This window comes from Salvelinus sp. IW2-2015, unplaced genomic scaffold (assembly GCF_002910315.2).
Source record: "Salvelinus sp. IW2-2015 unplaced genomic scaffold, ASM291031v2 Un_scaffold2773, whole genome shotgun sequence".
In the NCBI taxonomy this organism is placed as follows: domain Eukaryota; kingdom Metazoa; phylum Chordata; class Actinopteri; order Salmoniformes; family Salmonidae; genus Salvelinus; species Salvelinus sp. IW2-2015.
Genome location: NW_019944075.1, coordinates 30,661 through 53,426, shown reverse-complemented (window position 1 = coordinate 53,426; position 22,766 = coordinate 30,661). Strand labels below are relative to the sequence as shown.

Genomic DNA, 22,766 nt, shown 5'->3' with positions numbered 1-22,766 from the left:
TTCCTCACCCAAGTGGCCCTCGTGTATTTTCTGTAGCATTTCTTTGCGTAATGTCATGGGAATGACAATCTTGTTGCCTTTGAACACTATGTCATCCACGACGGTGAGCTCTGATCTGCACATCCAGTAATCCTGTATTCTCCTTGGACAGTTGTTTTTCTGTGCAGGCCATCCTATCAGTGTTGTTTCTTTCAACTCTGTCATTGTTTGGTCAGCTGCGGTCTCTCTTTTGATCTGCTCCATTCTCTCAGAAGACACAGGAAGTGATGCTACGATCATATCGACGTAGGCCTGAATCTGTGTTTTTCTGTGTGTCGAAGCTCTCCTTCTTGTCGACTTTTCGAGAAAGAGTGTCGGCGGCGAACATGAACTTTCCCGGGGTATAGATCATCTTCACATCATACTTTTGCAGTCTGATCAACATTCTCTGGATTCTCATTGGACAATCATTCAGTGGCTTAGACATGATTGACACCAATGGTTTGTGGTCGGTTTCTACTTCGAAGTCTCGTCCGTAGACGTATTGGTGAAACCTTTCGCAAGCGTATGTGCTTGCTAGTAGTTCTTTCTCTATTTGTGCATACCTTGTCTCTGCGCCTGTCAAGGCTCTGGACGCATAAGCGACGGGTTGCCATGTGTCGTCATGCTGTTGCAGAAGAACTGCTCCCAGGCCAAACTGTGACGCGTCTGCAGAAATCCTTGTGCTTTTCTCTGTATCATAGAACCTGAGCACTGGCTCTTCTGTGATTGTCTTCTTTAGGTTTTTGAAGCAGTTTTCCTGTTCATGGGACCATTCCCATTCATGGTGCTGTTTCAGAAGACATCTGAGTGGAGCGGACTGTGCTGACAGTTGAGGTATGAACTTTGCAAGGTAGGTGATCATGCCCATGAAGTGTCTCACATCGTCCTTGTTCTTCGGGCGCTCCATGTTGTTGATGGCTGATGTTTTCCTCGGGTCTGGTTTGACGCCGTCCTCTGAAAGTACATCTCCCACGAATGTAAGTGTTTTCACACCAAACTCGCATTTGTCCTTGTTTAGTTTTAGGTTGACTTTCCATGTCAGGTCCAGCATTTGTCTCACTCTCGCATCGTGTTCTTTTGTGGACCCCCAGACGATGATGTTATCCATCATAGTCTCCACTCCTGGAATGTGCTCGAAGATCATGTGGATTGTCTTGTGGTAGACCTCTCTTTTTATTGCATGCACTGACGTCTCATCCCTGCACAGCTCTTTAGCTTGTGCTCTGGTGGTTTCAGCTGCTCGACACATTCACTGCTTTATCCAAAGTTAAATCTTGCTCACGCAGCAAACTCTCCTTGAGTCCATTATCAAGTATGCCACAGACTATCCTGTCTTTCACTAGTGAGTCTTTCAGGTTTTCAAATTCACACGTTTTGCTCAGTGTGTTCAGCTCAGCCAAATACTGGTCAAAACTGACTCCCTGTTTCTGATCATGAGAGAAAAACTTGTATCTCTCAAACATGACGTTCTGGCTTGGTACAAAGTACTCCTCAAATTTAGCCATTAGCACAGTCAATGTCAAGTTTGCCTCGTCTTGCTGAAAGCTATTGTAAATGTCCAATGCATCCTCTCCAATAACATGCAGAAAAATGGAAGCTTTCAATTTGTCATCATCTCCCCCTGCACCACTGGCTGCTAGGTAGATATTGAATCTCTGCTTGAAACGTTTCCAATTGTCAGCTAAATTGCCTGTTAACTGCATAGGAGTAGGAGGACTAAGCCTATCCATGACGGAGAACAGGAACCGTGTCAATTTCTCTTACTTCACAGTATGTTGCTCATCAACTTGCTCGTCAACAGATTCCAATGCAGCCTCGCTCTCGCTGCTGTCACTCTCGCTGCTGCGGCTCGTTGTCCTCGCTCTTGCAAGCTAGCATCTTCGACTCCTCATGTCACTTGACTTGTGGTAGAATGTTCAATTTTCGTAGCGGAAATTTGCAGAGTTACTCCTTTCTTTTCTCTGTCTCGTCATAGCGACAACAATCTGACACCATGTTATGTTTGTTCCTTATATAATGACAAACCGGGGCGTAGGTTTAACTCATTTTAATGAACGTATACTTCAGCTAGAAAACTCCATGTTTAGCCATGCAAGGCATTCTTTAACCCTCTCCCGCCCAGCATAGCCTGCTGGGTAACGTAGTCTAAATGTTATTAACGCATAACAACACACCCTGCACATTGTAAATATGGTACTGGAACTGCTTGCTTACTTTTTCGTGTTCTTATTTCTCATGTTTTTGTTCTACCTTGTTATATTCAGTATTACATTTGTTATTGACTACTGCATTGTTGGGGTTAGAGCTTGCAAGAAAGACATTTCATTGTGCATGTGACATTGAAACTAGTCTGCTAATAAACCTTGAAGAAGTTGGTTCTGCTGTGTAGACCTCAGTTATACATTTATCTATGTTTGAGTTGTTAGAACACTTTTACTTTCATTTATTTACAGACCTTTTAAGTACTTTTTATGCACTATGGTTTTTGTCTTCTCTTTGTAAACAATTTCAAGTTTGGGAAAATAAACCCCCTAATATTTGCACCCTACACAGTTGTCTCCCATTGCCTGCTTGGTCAATACAGCATCCATCAGGAAGGTGTAAGTACTGCCAGTATTTTGAAACTATAATTTTCACTCCCTCCGTTTTGGGACACTTATATAAATGTCGGAGGCACGTGTGAACTCGCAAATGGAGGGGCGAGGGAAGGGGGGAATTTTGGATTCAGACAGTGTCCCAAGAGAAACAGGGCTGGCAGGTAGGATTTAGTTCCTTTCTGTCTCTGGCCCACACTCCAGCACAGTAGGCGGCGGTAATGCGCTGTTTGGATGCCAACCGCCCTTAAACCCTACTGAAGAAAGGGGGCCCGGGAAGACGTAAATATTAGGTCATTTCCGCGGTGGAAACAATGGTGGAACGCAGAGATTTGTAAGGAAAGCCAACGTTACACCCGTCCCTAATACATTCGATTTAGTTTTAAATAGTGCCACTATTGCGCCCAATCATGGCCAATAATAATATCATCTTTACACCCTTTTTACCACCTAAGAAGAAACCCGATCGAGATTCTGAGTGGAGAAAATTAAAGGACAAATCCAGAAATCGGATTAATATCGGAGAAGCTTTTACCAGATGGAGGAACCTCAAGGAGGAGAAATCTATGCCTACAGATGCCGAAGTGGCTTTGTTTTTGCTTGACAGGTAATTCTGGTGTTTTTTCTGCAGTCTACCAGTTTAGCAGGGTTGCCAGGTCTACCTAAAATGTCCAAACCAACGACTACTCAAAACCCCGCTCACAACGCCAGAAAACTAGACAAAAAATGTACGAGGAGGAAGTGGGACACTAATTGCATTTTCCGTCTTTCGACATCTATCCAACATATAAGCCCAACACATGATACATTTCTGAAATCCTCAAGATGTTTCTAAAATCACACACACATTTTCTTTGTTGATATAATAACAGGATGCATGACACACCCATTTTGTCTACACCCATTTTGTCTACACTGAGTCAAATAAAAATGTTTTTCTCGCATTTCATAGCCTGGACAGCGGTTTAGATAAACTGGGACACCATTATTATGGTCCTAATTGTACCCCAATGACAATAACATTTTGTGTGATTATGAAACAAGTGTAGATTCATGAAATGCATCATGTGTTGGGCTATTAGCCCACTGGGGTATAATTAGGACTATAATAATGGTGTCCTAGTTTCCAAAATGAATAAACTCAATTAACAATACTACAAAAAAAATGAACAGGATATAGTACTACAATAACCAGAGCCCTGCCTAACCAGTACAGGGGGACCCTAATGTAAACTTGATATCTTTCCTCCATTGGAAAAGCCTATGACTGTCCCACTTTAGCTACTCCATGCCGTCCCACTTTAGCTACTCCATGCCGTCCTACTTTAGCTAGCTATGGTTGGTAAAGCGGGACAATAACAAAAGACTGAATTACAAAATTGAAACATAATATTGGCAACTTCTTAATGTATTTTCATGCAGTACTACATAAAATGCACATTTAAATCAACATTTGGTACAGTGCAATATTTGACAATTTTATAACCTCAACATCAAAACAGAAAGAAAGCTATGTCACTGCGTGTTTTGCAGGGTGAGCTTCCTGTTTGAAATTTGCTCTGCCCCCCTCTGATGTCACAACAATGAAGTCATGTGATTTTGATCGTGTACTTTCTCTGCAAGGGCATAACAATAGTTTAGATTTTCTCATGTCAGACCAAGAAATAAATGCAGACCAAGAAATAAATACGTAAGGATTAGGCTGTGCCAGTTTATATGATGATCCACTCTTTCCCGAATTCACCCTTTAGGCTAAACACCAGTCATGTTTGACAAGTATAATGTTGGATAGTTAACATTAACGTCTAAAGGCTTGATTCTGTTGACATACTCGAGGCACGGTCCGTTCAGATCAAATGGACACAAGCTGAGAGAAAGGCCAGTACATGTTGTGCACATTTGCGCATAGCCTACTGCTGTGGGTACATTGCTGCGCTTAAAATGTGAAGAAATATGTTTAGAAACATTTTCAGATAAATGTTCTGATCTGTTGCTTTAGCCTCCTTGCTTAATATATATATTTTATGTACAGTAGTTGTATGAATTAATATATGTATTTTATGTACAGTAGTTGTATGAATTAATATATATATTTTATGTACAGTAGTTGTATGAATTTTGGATCTATTGTCCCAGAACCAGGCGTGGAGCTAGTCTCAGCACAGAGGGGGCGGGGCGCTCTCAAGGGGCCCTTCTAACCAAATCATAGAAGTAAAAAAAGAGAGGCCATATCAGCTATCATAAACACAAATTGGCCATCATCACATAGAGCCATGCAAGCCTATTTCCAATAAAACATACAGATAGTGTATCACTTTGCCAGACACAAAAAAAATCAAAAAACAGGTTGTCAGTCGGCCGTGAATCGCAATACAATGTTTCAGCACCAAGTTCAGCACACGTCGCTCTACAAAGCGCAGCGGTCGGGAGAGCTCCGCAGGTTATCAGCACCATGGACAGCAGCACCAAAGCGGCGAATCATCAAAACCATTCATCGCAACGCATGAAGCTCTCGTTTAGCAGACATAGGTCTACATTCAAAGATAAAGTAGACACGGAGGTCACAACTACAAAACAGGCACATCGTAAGCAACACGAGGCAGGCAGTGTCACACACGCACACAGCCTGCATATAGGTGTCAAGAGTTGATGAGCAAGAAGAGGGCCTGTAATAACATGTTTCATCTTAACCAAAGACCAATAAAAAAGGATGTTTCACTCACCAGATTGTCACTGCTCAGCCAAAATATCCATGCTGTAGTCTGATGTAATCTAGTCCATTTTTTAAATTCCATTATCATGCGTTCAATAGAACTAAAAACTTACCCCAACACTTGAACAAACTATTTACAAATCAGTGTCCTGTTTTAAAAACGTCAACCTCCTCTCCTTCATGTTGGCAAACTTGCCAACCACTTCTGCAGTGCCTTGAGTTATTCCAAATTTTGCCTGAATTAAATATATAATAATAATAACCCTGAATTCAAAATGGATTAAATAGATATTTTCCCTCACCCATCTACACACAATACCCCACAATCAAAGTGAAAACATGTTGTTGTTTTTTTCAAATTTATTGAAAAATGAATTACAGAAATATAAAATTTGCATAAGTATTCACACCCCTGAGACAATACTTTGTAGAAGCACCGTTGGCAGCGATTACAGCTGTGAGTCTTTCTGGGTAAGTCTAAGAGCTTTCCACACCTTTTATTGTGCAACATTTGCTCACTATTCTTTTAAAAATTCTTCAAGCTTTGTCAAATTGATTGCTAAACATTGCTTAGACAGCCATCTTCAGGTCTTGCCATAGATGTTCAAGTAGATTTAAGTCAACTGTACTTCGGTCACTCAGGAACATTCACTGTCGTCTTGGTAAGCAACTCCAGTGTAGATTTTGCCTTGTGTTTTAGGTTATTGTCCTGCTGAAAGGTGAATTCATCTCCCAGTGTCTGGTGGAAAGCAGACTGAACCAGGTTTTCCTCTAGGATTTTTCTGTGGACACTATTTCGTTTCTTTTTTATCCTGAAAAACTCCCCAGTCCTTAACGATTACAAGCATACCCATAACATGATGCAGCCACCACTATACTTAAAAATATGGAACGTTTGTTATATTGGCCCCAAATACACTGCTCAAAAAAATTAAGGGAACACTTAAACAACACAATGTAACTCCAAGTCAATCACACTTCTGTGAAATCAAACTGTCCACTTAGGAAGCAACACTGATTGACAATACATTTCACATGCTGTTGTGCAAATGGAATAGACAAAAGGTGGAAATTATAGGCAATTAGCAAGACACCCCCAAAAAAGGAGTGATTCTGCAGGTGGTGACCACAGACCACTTCTCAGTTCCTATGCTTCCTGGCTGATGTTTTGGTCACTTTTGAATGCTGGCGGTGCTCTCACTCTAGTGGTAGCATGAGACGGAGTCTACAACCCACACAAGTGGCTCAGGTAGTGCAGTTCATCCAGGATAGCACATCAATGCGAGCTGTGGCAAAAAGGTTTGCTGTGTCTGTCAGCGTAGTGTCCAGAGCATGGAGGCGCTACCAGGAGACAGGCTAGTACATCAGGAGACGTGGAGGAGGCCGTAGGAGGGCAACAACCCAGCAGCAGGACCGCAACCTCCGCCTTTGTGCAAGGAGGTGCACTGCCAGAGCCCTGCAAAATGACCTCCAGCAGTCCACAAATGTGCATGTGTCAGCATATGGTCTCACAAGGGGTCTGAGGATCTCATCTCGGTACCTAATGGCAGTCAGGCTACCTCTGGCGAGCACATGGAGGGCTGTGCGGCCCCACAAAGAAATGCCACCCCACACCATGACTGACCCATCGCCAAACCGGTCATGCTGGAGGATGTTGCAGGCAGCAGAACGTTCTCCACGGCGTCTCCAGACTCTGTCACGTCTGTCACGTGCTCAGTGTGAACCTGCTATCATCTGTGAAGAGCACAGGGCGCCAGTGGCGAATTTGCCAATCTTGGTGTTCTCTGGCAAATGCCAAACGTCCTGCACGGTGTTGGGCTGTAAGCACAACCCCCACCTGTGGACGTCGGGCCCTCATACCACCCTCATGGAGTCTGTTTCTGACCGTTTGAGCAGACACATGCACATTTGTGGCCTGCTGGAGGTCATTTTGCAGGGCGCTGGCAGTGCACCTCCTTGCACAAAGGCGGAGGTAGCGGTCCTGCTGCTGGGTTGTTGCCCTCCTACGGCCTACTGAGTTTCCCAAACTCAGTCCTTGGTGCCCCACGTTTTTTTACTTGAGAAATACTGCACCAAACACCTTTTTGGTTAGATGTAAAATTGCGCAACTTTAACATTCTCAGAAAAAACATCTATTGAGTTAACTAAGATTCAATTCTGGGAATTTTGAGGAAGTGAAATAGGCTTCTGTGTCTACAGTGTCTCATGGGGGACAAACATCATTAACCAAACGTGGAATCGGTCAGGAAACACACCTCCAAGACTGAAATCTTGTTTTTCTAATAAGCAGCAGAAAAATAACCAATCAGTGTTCAGTGCTCTTTAATACATTGGAGGTGCCAAAGAGGCATTTTTATTTAGTACTGTACATACCGACCAATAAGGGGACTCTTATTGAAATGTTTCATCAACGCATGTTCCTAGAATATAAAATTGCTAATGAGTATGAATTGGCAAGAGCCGATAGTGGCAGGAAATCACCCGCTCTTTTATTTATTTTTTTGACCCAGGTTAGCTGCCCCCCCTCCACAACCTGCTGCCCCCCCTCCCTCCCCAGACGATATCATTGTGAACATCGAATGCCTGCTGCAGCTGTTTCAGCGGTGTGAGCAGTGCAGGCGTGAGAGTGTGATCCAGACGCAGGGAGACAGGATGTGCCTCTCTGTGACCCAACACTGCCAGAGCTGCAACCACCGCAGGACATGGGCAAGCAACGCATCTACTGTCCAGACAATGCACAAAGGAAATGGAGAAGAGCCACAGAATATTCAGGTGGGTATTTAAGGATTAACAGTTGATATTGTGAGGTAACTAACTAACTTCAGTTGTTTGTATTCTGTGGTATCTCTAGTTATTGTATGTTTTTTATACAGGACTGTCACTCCAATAATACTGGTGTTTCCCTTCGTTAAGTAGGTTGACATGCAGGTGGCCCTGCCTTCTGAGGACACAGATGGATCCTTGCCATCTGTGAACCGAGATGGAGACTTGCCATCGGAGAACAGAGATGAGGCTCTGGATCTGACTGGCTCTTTGGAGATGGAGGTGACTGTAGACCAGCCACCAAGACCAGGGGGAAGTGGCACGTCCCTGGTGAGGGGAAAAAATGAGGGGAACAAAGGAACAGAGCAGAGAAAGAAAGTGACTAAGCTGGTGTTGGACAGTGAGATGGACAGTGCACGAAGCCAGGAGGACAATGGCCTGTCCTCGCAGGAGAATGAGGAAGGAGAGGAGAGAAAGGGAAAGCCCCTAGGTGGTGAACAACAGGAGAATGGTGCTGAGCAGCGGGCCTCTATTGAGGTGACAATATACTCTATAGAGCCTGAGGACTCTGAAAGCCCAACCTCTCAGATAGACAAAGAAGAGAAGAAGCAGGTGGCTGCAGATGGGTTTGAGGGGGAGGGTGATGTGTGTGAGATGGAGGGTGAAGAGACAGATGAGGAAGATAGACAGACAGAGAGTGACTCTGAATTTCACCCAGAAGATGAGGAAGAGGGACTGAGAGAGAGTGACTCTGAATTTGACCCAGAAGAGGAGAAATCAACGAGTAGTAGAGGGAGAGGGAGAGGCAGGGGAAGGGGTAGGGGAAGGGGTAGTGGGAAAGGGAGAAGCAGAGGAAGGCAATTGCAGCAGCCTACAGGGGAGACTGGTTTGGATGAGTCTGCTGAAGACTCTGATGGATCACCTTTATCATCACCCCAGAGAGACCAGCAGGACCAGGAGTCGTTCAGCGGTGTCGCTGGAGAACTGGGCTCCGGGGACAGTGCCAGTATCCGGCAGAAATTCAAATACTCTAAAAAACACCACATGGTCCTCTGTCCTGAATGTGGCGTCCTGTACACCACCAGGCTGAAACACCATAAGTGTGAACACAAGTTCATGGTCCGCTGTCCAGACTGTGGGCAGGGTTGTGCGAGTGAACTGGGCCTCAAGCAGCACCGGAGGCTTCACCGTCAGGACCTTAAGTTTCCCTGTAAGTTCTGCCTCCAATCCTTCAGGACGCGGCCGGACAAGCTGACCCACGAGAAGACCCACAGATTCAAAAGATTAAAAGGTCACAGATGCTACAGCTGCTCAGAGTGCCCACTGAGCTTTGACAACATCCTCATACGGAATCGCCATCTCAGAGAGCACGAGTCCAAGAGACACATCTGTCACACATGTTACAAGGAATTCAACAAAGGTCACCTCCTGGAGAGGCACGCACTGTCCCACAGTGACGACAAGCCCTTCAAGTGCCAGGTCTGGAGGGAGGGGCAGGGTTTCAATTACATTCAACTGAAGTGTCTGTTTCAATTACTTATTTTGAAGAGGGCTATTTACTGTAATTAAAATTAAAAGTATTGTATTTACATGGTCCATGTTGCCCTTCCCTGTGTGTCAGGTGTGCCAGCGTGCCTTTGCCCAGCTCAGCCAGCTGAAGTCCCACCTGCGCGTCCACACTGGGGAGAGGCCCTTCCAATGCCAGCGCTGCGACAAGAGCTTCAATCACAACGTCAGCCTCAAGAACCACGTCAGACGCTACCACAGCCCAGACTCAGGGCTGGACCCTGATGGAGGCACAGAAGTTGGGGGACAGGGGGGGAGGAGGGAAACAGATGGCAGGACTGGGCAGGAGGGAGGGGAGGTTGGACAGAGGAAGCCTCGGCAGCAGGTAGAGCTTACCTTTATGACTGAGTGGGAGATGTGGGCAGGAGGAGAGGGAGCAAAGAGAGTGGAGGAGAAACAGAGGAAGAGGAAACGCCAGTGCAATGATGATCCTGAAGAGGAGGAGGAGAGACAGCGAGAGAGTGACTCTGACTTTGACCCAGAGGAGGAGAAGAAGATTGGGGGGAGTAGTAAAGGGAGGGGGCCAGGGAGAGGAGGGGGGAGAGGAAGTGGAGGGAGTCACTAGCAGAGGCCTACAGGAGAGACTTCTGCAGGCACTGATGTTGGAGAGATGGGGGGACAGAGAGACAAAGGCTGTATTCATTAGTGCACACTGTAGCAAAACATTTTGTAACTGAAAATGAAAACAAGCGTTTGTTATTGGACAAGTTCAGGCACTGCCTCGCCGTTTTGGCCCGTTTGCTTCTGATTTGTTCTTAGTGAATATGACTTTAAAAAAGAAACATTTATTTAACTAGGCAAGTCAGTTAAGAACAAATTCTTATTTACAATGACAGCCTACCCCAGCCAAACCCTAACAACACTGTGGGACTCCCAATCATGGCCGGTTGTGATACAGCCTGGAATCGAACCAGGGTCTATAGTGACACCTCTAGCACTGAGATGCAGTGCCTTAGACCGCTGCTTCACTTGGGAGCCCCAAGACTAAGAGCAGGAAACATCTCCTGGCACTAGAATTTGTTATCCTCGTGTTCTGTCTTTGAACTTAGAACTTTTCCGGATTCCCAGAACCTGATTGACAATTGCAGGACTAAGCATTCAATTGCAGGACTAAGCATCATCTGTATCTGGGTATATATATATATATAGCACAGTTCTGGTAAAACCAATGTTCATTAAATGCATTGGGTTACCTTAAAATGAAGCTGGTTGAGAGAATGCCAAGAGTGCAAAGCTGTCATCAAGGCAAATAGTGGCTACTTTGAAGAATCTAAAATATATTTAGATTTATTACTCTTTTTTTGGTTACTACATGATTCCATATGTGTTATTTCATAGTTTTGATGTCTTCACTATTCTACAATGTAGAAAATAGTGCAAATAAAGAAAAACCCTTGAATTAGAAGTTGTCCCAACTTTTCAATGGTACTGTACAGTATCAGTCAAAAGTTTGGACACACCTACACAGTTATGGTTCAACACATTGCACATTAAATGTGTAACGTTGCCCTAAAATGCTGTTTCTGTACTCTATATGGTGTCATGATCATCACTGATCACACCTAGTTCGTGTGATGTTTCATATACGCTAATGGCAGGTAATGCACCAGGATCTAGTATTGAATGCACCAGTATCAGATTTTTCAACCCAGGTACTAGCAACATATGGGCCTCGGAAGCACTGCACCCCGGCTTAACACTTTAATCATTATTAAATATCATATTCCATTAATGTACAGATAAAAATATATTAGAGAAGTCTCAGTCGGAGTTAGATATCCATGGAAGAATGAATAAGCAAAGTCGGGTGAAGTGTAAGAAGATCACCATTTAACGTATACGCTGTGTCTTTTCCGGGCGTTGTCAGTCAGTTTACTGGGGAAATGTGACGAGCAGTGCCACATACACCATGATGGTGTAGGCTGACCAAATAAATTTTGAAATCTATGTTATGCAATTATTGCACCCACACTGCTCGCGCACGTCAATGAGCGTCTGCGTTGCCAAGGGCTAAAATAGAAGTCATTCCTATTTCTGACGCAGATCGCGCTGCAAGTCCTGCCTCCCATCTCCTCAGTGGTTTATAGAAGCAGGTACCCATGTGCCATCTCCTCATTGGTTATACCCATGTGGGTGATTGAAAGACGAACTGTTGCCGGTTGTCGTGGTAATACTATGAAAGTTTAGATGCCAACCACCATATAAGTTAAACGATTAAAAAGCCTGGAAGGAGGAGAGATGACTAGAAACGATTCGGTTGACCGTTTTTATGTGTGGATTAATTGTCGGAGTAGAGGACCTTGTGCATTTCAGGTAAAATAACAACCTAATGATTATATCCCAGGACAAATTAGCTAGCAACAGCAAGCTAGCTAAATAGGACAAATTAGCTAATAAGTGCAAGCTAAATTGCCATAAATGTTTAATGCTTTTCGACCTGTCCCCAAATTAATGTCATTGGTTCAGAGTTTGTTTTTATATTTTAACCTGTGTGTCGTGATCGCGTTTGGTGTAGGGGGACAAAATAAATGTATGCCCGATGGCGCATGCGCGAAGCCGGTTTGGGTTCCGTGTGAGTGGGACAACATAAAATTACTGTCGCCTTCCTCCGTAGTCTAGATAATATCCGCAACATGTTTTATTTTGCATGGACAACTGAAGACAATTTTTCACATATCGGAATTCACAAAATACTAAGGTGAGTTTGTGGGATTAAGCCGCGCTTCGATTGGGCTGCAAACTGAATCTTATTTATAGTGCCTTCAGAAAGTATTTCTACCCCTTGATTTATTCCACATTTTGTTGTTGCAGATTGAATTCACCCATCTACACACTGCCCCATAATGACAAAGTGAAAATGTGTAATAATCCATTTACATAAGTATTCACACACCCGAGTCAATACTTTGTAGAAGCAACTTTGGAGGCAATTACAGTTTTTTCGTCTTGGATATGAGGTATCAGTTTTGCACATCTCGATTTGGGGATTTTCTCAAACTGTTTGTTTAATTAGATGGGGAGAGGCTGTGAACAGCAATTGTAGTCTTTTCTACAGATTTTCAATGGGATTAAAGTCTGGGATTTGTCTGGGCCACTCAAGGAATTTCACATTATTGTTCTGAAGCCTTTCCAGCTTTGCTTTGGCTGTATACTTGGTCATTGTCCTGTTGGAATGTACATCTTCGCCCGAATCTAAGGTCGTTTGCACTCTGAAGTAGGTTCTCATCAAGGATTTGGCTCCATTCATTGTTCAGTCTGTCTTTACCAGTCCCTCTGTCCCTGCGGCTGAAAAACATCCCCATAGCATGATGCTGCCACCACAATGCTTCACGGTAGGGATGGTGTTAGACTGGTGATGAACTAGCTGTGCCCGGTTCTCCAGACAGCGCTTTGCATTCAGGTCAAAGAGTAAAGTTACATTTTTGCCTTTGCCGTGTGATTTATGCTCTGTATTTCACTTGCATTTTTGCAAACTCCAGGCCTGGTGTCATGTGCCTTTTTTTAATCAGGAGTGGCTTCCATCTGGCCACTCCCATAAAACCCAGATTAGTGAAGTGCTGTAGAGACTCTTGTCCTTCTGGCAGGCTCTCCCATCTCAACCAATGAACTCTGTAGTTCTGTCAGTGGTCATTATGCAGTGCTGTCATTGGGTTTTTGGTCACCTCCCCGTCATTCTTTCCCAGTTGCTTAGTTTGGTCGGACGGCCAGCTCTAGGCAGAGTCTGGGAAGTTCTAAATGTTTTCTATTTCCCAATGATGGAGACCTGATGGAGACTACTATGCTCTTGGAATCTTTCAACACTAGAAATTGTGGGAGGCCCCTGGGAGCAATTTCCAAACACCTGAAGGTACCACGTTCATCTGTACAAACAATAGTATGCATGTATAAACACCATGGGACCACGCCGCCGTCATACCGCTCAGGATGGAGACGCGTTCTGTCTCCTAGAGATGAACGTACTTTGGTGCGAAAAGTCCAAATCAATCCCAGAACAACAGTAAAGGACCCTGTGAAGATGCTGGAGGAAACAGTTACAAAAGTATCTATATCCACAGTAAAACGAGTCCTATATCGACATAACCTGAAAGGCCGCTCAGCAAGGGAGAAGCCACTGCTCCAAAACCGCCATTAAAAAGCCAGCCTACCGTTTGCAACTGCACATGAGGACAAAGATTGTAATTTGGGAGAAATGTCCTCTGGTCTGATGAAACAAAAATAGAACTGTTTGGCAATAATGACCATCGTTATGTTTGGAGGAAAAAGGGGGAGGCTTGCAAGCCGAAGAACACCATCCCAACCGTGAAGCACGGGGGTGACAGCATCATGTTGTGGGTGCTTTGCTGCAGAAGGACTGGTTGCACTTCACAAAATAGATGGCATCATGAGGCAGGAAAAGTCTGTGGATATATTGAAGCAACATCTCAAGACATCAGTCAGGAAGTTAAAGCTTGGTCGCAAATGGGTCTTCCAAACGGACAATGACCCCAAGCATACATAAGTTGTGGCAAAATGACTTAAGGACAACAAAGTCAAGGTATTGGAGTGGCCATCACAAAGCCCTGACCTCAATCCTATAGAAAATGTGTGCGAGCAAGGAGGCCTACAAACCTGACTCAGTTACACCAGCTCTGTTAGGAGGAATGGGCCAAAATTCACCCAACTTATTGTGGGAAGCTTGTGGAAGGCTAACTGAAACGTTTGACCCAAGTTATACAATTTAAAGGCAATGCTACCAAATACTAATTGAGTGTATGTAAACTTCTGACCCCTGGGAATGTGATGAAAGAAATAAAAGCTGAAATAAATCATTCTCTACTATTATTCTGACATTTCACATTCTTAAAATAAAGTGGTGATCCTAACTGACCTAAGACAGGGAATTTTTACGAGGATTCAATGTCAGGAATTGTGAAAAACGGAGTTTAAATGTATTTGGCTAAGGTGAATGTAAACTTCCGACTTAAACTGTACATGTTGTCAACAACCCTTTGATTCTATGCCAACTCCACCTGTTTTGCTCCGCAGTTGAGTGCTCATCGGTTTTGTTGCTAAACAACCCACCCGAACCTACTGTCCCCTAGCCTGGGTGCCAGATGCACCAGTACCTATGCTTTAGAGACGTCTACGATGAGTATGACATGTCTCCTCTCCAGTGGCAATTTTAGCATGTAAATCTTGGTTGGGCAAAAAAATACATGTGCGATGCATATGTTTATAATTTTTAACTAGGAAAAGAGACCCTTAATCTTATACTTGGGACCACACAGCCACTCCCCTGAATAGCAGGCTAGTGATTGCTTTGCAATGTTTGCAGTTAGCCACTGATTCCTTCCAAATCACTCATTGTTGAATTTGAGATTTCCAAATTGTTGTGTAATGTTTATGTCCAATGGTCAATGAGCACCGATAAATTTTATCTATAATTTCTCTTCATTATTTCTCTTCATATGACAAGGATTAAAAAGGATTTGCCAGTAGATTGTCAACTTGATTCATGATGATGACTGCTAGCTAAGATTTTGAAAGTATGATGTTGACATCCAATCAAAGCTACTGTAGATATAAACTGTGGGCAATGACCTTGAGCCTTCTTGGATGGGCCCTTCAAATCAAATTGTATTGGTCACATACACATGGTTAGCAGATGTTAATGCGAGTGTAGCAAAATGCTTGTGCTTTTAGTTCCGACCATGCAGTAATATCTAACAAGTAATCTAACAATTTCACAACAACTACCTTATACACACAAGTGTAAAGGAATGAATAAGAATATGTACATACAAATACATGGATGAGTGATGGATGTGCGGCATAGGCAAGATGCAGTAGATGGTATAGAGTACAGTATATACATATGAGATGAGTATTGTAGGGTATGTAAACATTATATAAAGTGGCATTGTTTAAAGTGACTAGTGATACATTTATTACATCCAATTTTTAATTATTAAAGTGGCTAGAGATTGAGTCAGATTGTTGGCAGCAGCCACTCAATGTTAGTGATGGTTGTTTAACAGTCTGATGGCCTTGAGATAGAAGCTGTTTTTCAGTCTCTCGGTCCCAGTTTTGATGCACCTGTACTGACCTCGCCTTCTGGATGATAGCGGGGTGAACAGGCAGTGGCTCGGGTGGTTGTTGTCCTTGATGATCTTTCTGGCCTTCCTGTGACATCGGGGGGTGTAGGTGTCCTGGAGGGCAGGTAGTTTGCCCCGGTGATGCGTTGTGCAGACCTCACTACCCTCTGGAGAGCCTTGCGGTTGTGGGCGGAGCAGTTGCCGTACCAGGCGGTGATACAGCCCGACAGGATGCTCTTGATTGTGCATCTGTAGAAGTTTGTGAGTGTTTACGGTGACAAGCCCAATTTTTTTCAGCCTCCTGAGGTTGAAGAGGCGCTGTTGCGCCTTCTTCACCACACTGTCTGTATGGGTGGACCATTTCAGTTTGCACGTGATGTGTACGCCGAGGAACTTAAAACTTTCTACCCTCTCCACTACTGTCCCGTCGATGTGGATAGGGGGGTGCTCCCTCTACTGTTTCCTGAAGTCCACGATCATCTCCTTTGTTTTGTTGACGTTGAGTGTGAAGTTATTTTCCTGGTCCCACACCCCAAGGGCCATCACCTCCTACATGTAGGCTGTCTCATCGTTGTTTGTAATCAAGCCTACCACTGTAGTGTCGTCTGCAAACTTAATGATTGAGTTGGAGGCGTGCATGGCCATGCAGTCATGGGTGAACAGGAAGTACAGGAGAGGGCTGAGAACGCACCCTTGTGGGGCCCCAATGTTGAGGATCAGCGGGGTGGAGATGTTGTTTCCTACCCTCACCACCTAGGGGTGGCCCTTCAGAAAGTCCAGGACCCAGTTGCACAGGGCGGGGTTGAGACCCAGGGTCTCGAGCTTAATGATGAGTTTGGAGGGTACTATGGTGTTAAATACTGAGCTGTAATCGATGAACAGCATTCTTACATAGGTATTCCTCTTCTCCAGATGGGTTAGGGCAGTGTGCAGTGTGATTGCATAGTCTGTGGACCTATTGGTGCGGTAAGCAAATTGGAGTGGGTCTAGGGTGTTGGGTAGGGTGGAGGTGATATGGTCCTTGACTAGTCTCTCAAAGCACTTCATGATGACGGAAGTGAGTGCTACGGGGCGATAGTCGTTTAGCTCAGTTACCTTAGCTTTCTTGGGAACAGGAACAATGGTGGCCCTCTTGAAGCACGTTGGAACAGCAGACTGGGATAGGGATTGATTGAATATGTCCGTAAACACACCAGCCAGCTGGTCTGTGCATGCTCTGAGGACGCGGCTAGGGAGGCCGTCTGGTCCGGCCGCCTTGCGATGGTTAACACGTTTAAATGTTTTACTCACGTTGGCCACGGTGAAAGAGAGCCCGCAGGTTTTGGTAGCGGGCCGTGTCAGTGGCACTGTATTGTCCTCAAAGCGAGCAAAGAAGTTGTTTAATTTGTCTGGGAGCAAGACGTCAGTGTCCGCGACGGGGCTGGTTTTCTTTTTGTAATACGTGATTGACTGTAGACCCTGCTACATACATCTCGTGTCTGAGCCATTGAATTGCGACTGGGCCCTTCTAATGTAACTCTATGGCAGCACCCAAGGGGCTTGAATTTTCAAGCTTTACCCTTAGGCTTGGCGGTGACGTAGTGTCCCCATGAGTGACAGAGCACTGAGCCAATCACATTAATATGAATTTTCACAGCACACTCTCTCAGCAATTGATTACCATATAAATTATATGGCTACATAACCATATGAACAAACATAGTTAACTAGCCAGTACTGCTGACTGCAGGAACAAGTGCACTAACAGACAGTTAGTCTGTTGCTTTCACCCTCGACTGTACAGTGTCTTCAGAAAGTATTCATACCCCTTGACTTGGTGTGTTACAGCCTGTATTCAAAATGGACTAAACATATACTACCGTTCAAAAGTTTGGGTTCACTTAGAAATGTCCTTGTTTTTGAAAGAAAATTTAAAAAAAAGTCAATTAAAATAACATCAAATTGATCAGAAATACAGTGTATACATTGTTAATGTTGTAAATGACTACTGTAGCTGGAAACGGCTGATAATCCAAGTTTATCATTTTAAAAGGCTAGTTGATCATTAGAAAACCTTTTTGCAATTCTGTTAGCACAGCTGAAAACGGTTGTCCTAATTAAAGAAGCAATAAAACTGGCCCTCTTTAAAACCCCAAACAGCAAGCAATGCAGATGTAGAATAACGGTGGCTAGGAAAAACTCCCTAGAAAGGCCGGAACCTAGGAAGAAACCTAGAGAGGAACCAGGCTCTGAGGGGTGGCCATTCCTCTTCTGGTTGTGCCGGGTGGAGATTATAACAGTACATGTTCATAGATGTTCAAATGTTCATAGATGACCAGCAAGGTCAAATAATAATAATCACAGTGGTTGTAGAGGGTGCAACAGGGCAGCACCTCAGGAGTAAATGTCAGTTTGGCTTTTCATTCAGAGTTAGAGACAGCAAGTGCGGTAGAGAGAGAGTCGAAAACAGCAGGTCTGGGACGAGGTAGCATGTCTGGTGAACAGGTCAGTGTTCCATAGCCACAGGCAGAGCAGTTGAAACTGGAGCAGCAGCACGATCAAGTGGACTGGGGACAGCAAGGAGTCATCAGGCCAGGTAGTCCTGAGGGTTATGTACTATCTTACTTTGAGGAGATGGTGATTAGCCCTAAATATGTGTTTGGCATTTGGTCTTTTAAATTCAATATTTGTTTTTAACTGTAATTTCCCAAAAGTCAGACTCTTCCCACACACCAACACATTTTATTCTATACAATTTTATTTATATTTTTTTAAATGTGCCTAAAATGTATTTTACAGCTAGAAAGATTTTTTAAAAGTATTTATCCACAATCTGCTCTGAGTTAGTCCTGTCCTGGAGTGTCTTAACAAAATTAAACCAACATATTTAGGCTGACTTAATCCAGTGTCCAGAAAAATGAGTTTAAGGGATATACAAATATGTAAAATTTTATGAGATCGCCTCATTTGCATATTATAATACAATATTTCAGAATTTTTCCATACAAACAAGTGGGGAAAATCCCTATTGGGGTGTGGTGCCTGGCTCTCAAACTAAATACATACTGCAATTCCAACCACAAAATGTCTTCCTTTTTATTTTAAAGCCAGACTCAGTAAGTCCCAAATATATCTCGAAATGTATTGATGAAAGAAGAATTTGAAAAATGAGTCCCATTGAACACAAATTAAGGCCGGTCTACACACCAAATGAGGGACAGAGTTTTATTGTGTGTGTGTTGCAAAAGTATTTCTTGCACTTGATGCATGTGTACTGTGTTTTTCTGTCCACATCACAGCGCTTCGTCTTGTTGCTACCGGATGCAATCTAGAAGGATGCAATCTAGAAGGATGAAAACACTTAGTTCAGGAATTTTACTGACATCTCACTCACATATATAGTTACAGCAGGCCAAGGTAGGAGAGTCAGACACACACATATGCAACAACATCACTCACACTTACTTCCGGTATTGGAGTTGTTGGTTCTGTGGGACAGGCGGATGGGGCACCAGCGTCCTCCTCCTGAATCCTCCTCACGGTGGCTGCAGAAGCTGAGGTCCTTGGGATATGTTGCCTCCTCTGGATTTGAGGTCTTACCAATGCCTGCCCAGCACCTTGAGAAAGAGCAGTCTCCTCTGGAGCGTCCCTCTGTTCCAATCTGGGTTTAACGCCATCCAGATGACAAACGCATTGGTACGCCGAGATGTCCAAGAATATCACAAGAGGCCAGCGTAGGGTTCTTCTTTTGCAGCTCTAGCCAGTCACCAGCTTATCTAAATTGTCCACCCAACCTTTTGTGGCATTGTAATCCATTAGGATTTCTGTTTTTGATGTTCCTGGCCTCAGATTCTCCCATCCCTATGCAGCGTACTCATGAGTACCACATTTTTGCCTTTCTTTGGCGCGTGGGACGTGTCGGCCTTGAACAAACTTAGAGGAATTGATAGGCCTGTTCCGTGTATTCAACAGATGAGGTGGGAGCTCTGGCTTGTTTTTGCAGAGTTGCAAAGAAAAAGCCATCTCAGACTAGCCAATAAAAAGAAAAGATTAAGATGGGCAAAAGAACACAGACACTGGACAGAGGAACTCTGCCTAGAAGGCCAGCATCCCGGAGTCGCCTCTTCACTGTTGACGTCAAGACTGGTGTTTTGCGGGTACTATTTAATGAAACTGCCAGTTGAGGACTTGTGAGGCGTCTGTTTCTCAAACTAGAAACTCTAATGTACTTGTCCTCTTGTTCAGTTGTGCACCGGGGCCTCCCACTCCTTTCTATTCTGGTAAGAGAGTTTGCACTGTTCTGTGAAGGGAGTAGTACACAGCGTTGTACGAGATCTTCAGTTTGTTGGCAATTTCTCGCATGGAATAGCCTTTGTTTCTCAGAACAAGAATAGACTGAACAGTTTCAGAAGAAAGTCTTTGTTTCCGGCCCTTTTGAGCCTGTAATCGAACCCACAAATGCTGATGCTCCAGATACTCAATGAGTCTAAAGATGGCCAGTTTTATTGCTTCTTTAAAATCAGCACAGTTTTCAGCTGTGCTAACATAATTGCAAAAGGGTTTTCTAATGATCAAATACGCCTTTTAAAATGATAAACTTGGATTAGCTAACACAACATGCCATTGGAACACAGGAGTGATGATTGCTGATAATGGGCCTCTGTACGGCCTATGTAGATATTCCCCCAAAAATGTGCAGTTTTCAGCTACAATAGTCAATTACAACATTAACAATGTCTACACTGTATTTCTGATCAATTTGATGTTATTTTAATGGACAAAAAATTTGCTTTTTCAAAAACAAGGACATTTCTAAGTGACCCCAAACTTTTGAATGGTAGTGTAAATAGTAAAGTACAGATATCCCCAAAAACTACTTAAGTAGTACTTTCAAGTATTTTAACTTAAGTACTTTACACCACTTAGTATAGGCCAATGAAAATAGTGGATACACAGATTTTAGGCCTACAATATGAGGAGGAAATGATCATCCACCAACTTTCCAGTAGCACTCACCTATTTAAAACAGATTTTTCCCGCAATTGTATTTTGAAATATTGCTAAATAACTTTGCTAAATACCTTCTAGCTGCTGCCTGCTGTTCATTGACAGCCACAAGTCAACAATCAGCTGTTTTATATTTGCTGCGCTGACTGCCCAATTGCTGGATTTCTGACAGTAGACTAGGCCAATGCGCTCATAATGTGACAAAACACAATCTACAGCATTTAAAATGTTTAAAAAGCTATTGATCCTCTGCGGCTAAATTACGATGGTGTAGTATTTTCAGTGATTTCATTTATTATATTAATAGACAGGATTAATTATATAATTTGGCAAATGTTTTCAATATATCTGCAGCGCTTCCATCACCCCTTCCTGTTTTCTTCCATGCACTGTGCTCTCCCCATTGCCAAATATATTAATCAACACTTCTATTGAATTATTAATTCAATTGATTGTGATCAGTAACCACATGAGGTTATAGTGTAGGTAGACCTGCTGTAGACAATTACGAGAATACATTCAGTAAGTCAATAAAGCCAATCGTGGTTTCAGTTATATTGTTATTGAAACAATGTAGTCCTTACGACCTTTTTAAACAATACTAAAATATGTCAAATTACTTGAATAGCCTATGGAAAAAGTGTAAAAATGTGTATTCGCATCAGTAGGCAAAGTAACTGAAAAGTATTGGAAAGTTCAGGAAATCATCAGGAAAGTTCATCAGATAGGCTATAGGCTTAATGCGTGTGTGTAGAGGATCTGCTTGGTTTTCAATTGCTAAACTAATGATCATGAGCCTCAATTTAGCTAACATTTCCAAGCATAATTGTAACCAAATATCCAAACGGAGATTCAGTGAAAACAAAAATCTGACAGATTGATTTATCAAGATGAGTTCCCATGCTTGTCTCAAAGCAGCACAATGATACTGTCCCAATCAAAACGGTGCTGGAATTATCAGATGACCACACATGGCAATTGCTTTATATGTATTATAACCAGTGGTATAGTGCCATTTTTTTGTTGGTAGCCTACCGGAGCACCATCTTTTAATTATTATTAAGCCATTATTTCTGAATTAAAGTTGGTAACGACACGAAACCTATTGTATAAAATCATTTTAGAATATACAGACAATGCATCATCCAAATAGCATGATTGCCTATGCCTACACATACTGTAAGTGGCGAAAGGAACATTTTATATATTTTCAATCCTAAAACAGCAAATTAGGCCTACCTTATCATAAATTAGGCCATCATCAGTATCAATCTTGAATGATAATTCTTCACATTTTACAGGTGAAACGGCCCTGCTGCATGCAGTCAACCATTTAATCCCAATCAGTTTCATGGGAATATGCATTTAGAGTTTCTTGAATGATGTAAGGATGGCTAACCGGCCTAACTCGTCGAATTTTAGAGCAGATGAAATAAAAAGAATCAGCGGTCATCCTAAATTGTCATTAGAAATGACATGGTGTTTTTGGTATAACAGTAGCCTGACATTATCATGCTATTATATTCGGTGTGTTATGTAGAATACTAATTAATCATCATGTGATCTTTCGAGACATAGCACCATTCTGAGAAGTGGTGGAGCGTCGCTCCGCTGAGCACCGCTGGCAGCACTACACCCCTGATTATAACTGTTGGATGACTTCGGAAGTTTCACGTAACCACAGATCTATGGACTAAGTGGCGCATTCAGTTTTTTCACTATTGCAGCAGCGCAAAATATTCGGGGGTGACCCAAAATCACGGTTAAAAAAAAGCCTGGTTCTGGTGATGTCCATGTTGTTCGTTCGTAAATTCAGAACGTTTCGCTCTCGGTGCGTTCAGAGCGCACACTGGACGGTATGGCAGAGGAGTAGGGTTAATCCGAGCGGTCTGACCTCACAACGAAAGTCAAGCGCCCATAATAACTGGCTAAAGTTGTCTAGCTACTTCCAGACACAAATGAGAGAACACCTCACTCTGACCATTTTACTCGCCCTAGCAGTTAGATTTTTTTTCATGTTAGCAAGTGCGTTAGTGACTAAATTATTCT

At 43.2% G+C, this 22,766-nt stretch overlaps 1 protein-coding gene across 1 annotated transcript; it reads left to right on the top strand.

Moving 5' to 3' along the window:
- The first annotated feature begins 2,903 nt into the window (after nt 1-2,903).
- Nucleotides 2,904-10,222, top strand: LOC112074711 (zinc finger protein 697). Its single transcript, XM_024141826.2, has 4 exons — nt 2,904-3,222; nt 7,839-8,100; nt 8,245-9,570; nt 9,713-10,222. Exons 1-4 carry the CDS (start codon nt 3,026-3,028, stop codon nt 10,220-10,222), a joined length of 2,295 nt encoding a protein of 764 aa, XP_023997594.1. The 5' UTR covers nt 2,904-3,025.
- The last annotated feature ends 12,544 nt before the right edge of the window (nt 10,223-22,766 follow it).

Excerpts from the sequence above, each read along its gene's own strand:
- LOC112074711 (XM_024141826.2), top strand. The coding sequence starts at position 3,026 with ATGGCCAATAATAATATCATCTTTACACCCTTTTTACCACCTAAGAAG. Across the intron at positions 3,223-7,838 it reads GCTTTGTTTTTGCTTGACAG|GTTAGCTGCCCCCCCTCCAC; the intron begins GTAATTCTGGTG and ends TTTTTGACCCAG. Across the intron at positions 8,101-8,244 it reads AAGAGCCACAGAATATTCAG|GTTGACATGCAGGTGGCCCT; the intron begins GTGGGTATTTAA and ends TTCGTTAAGTAG.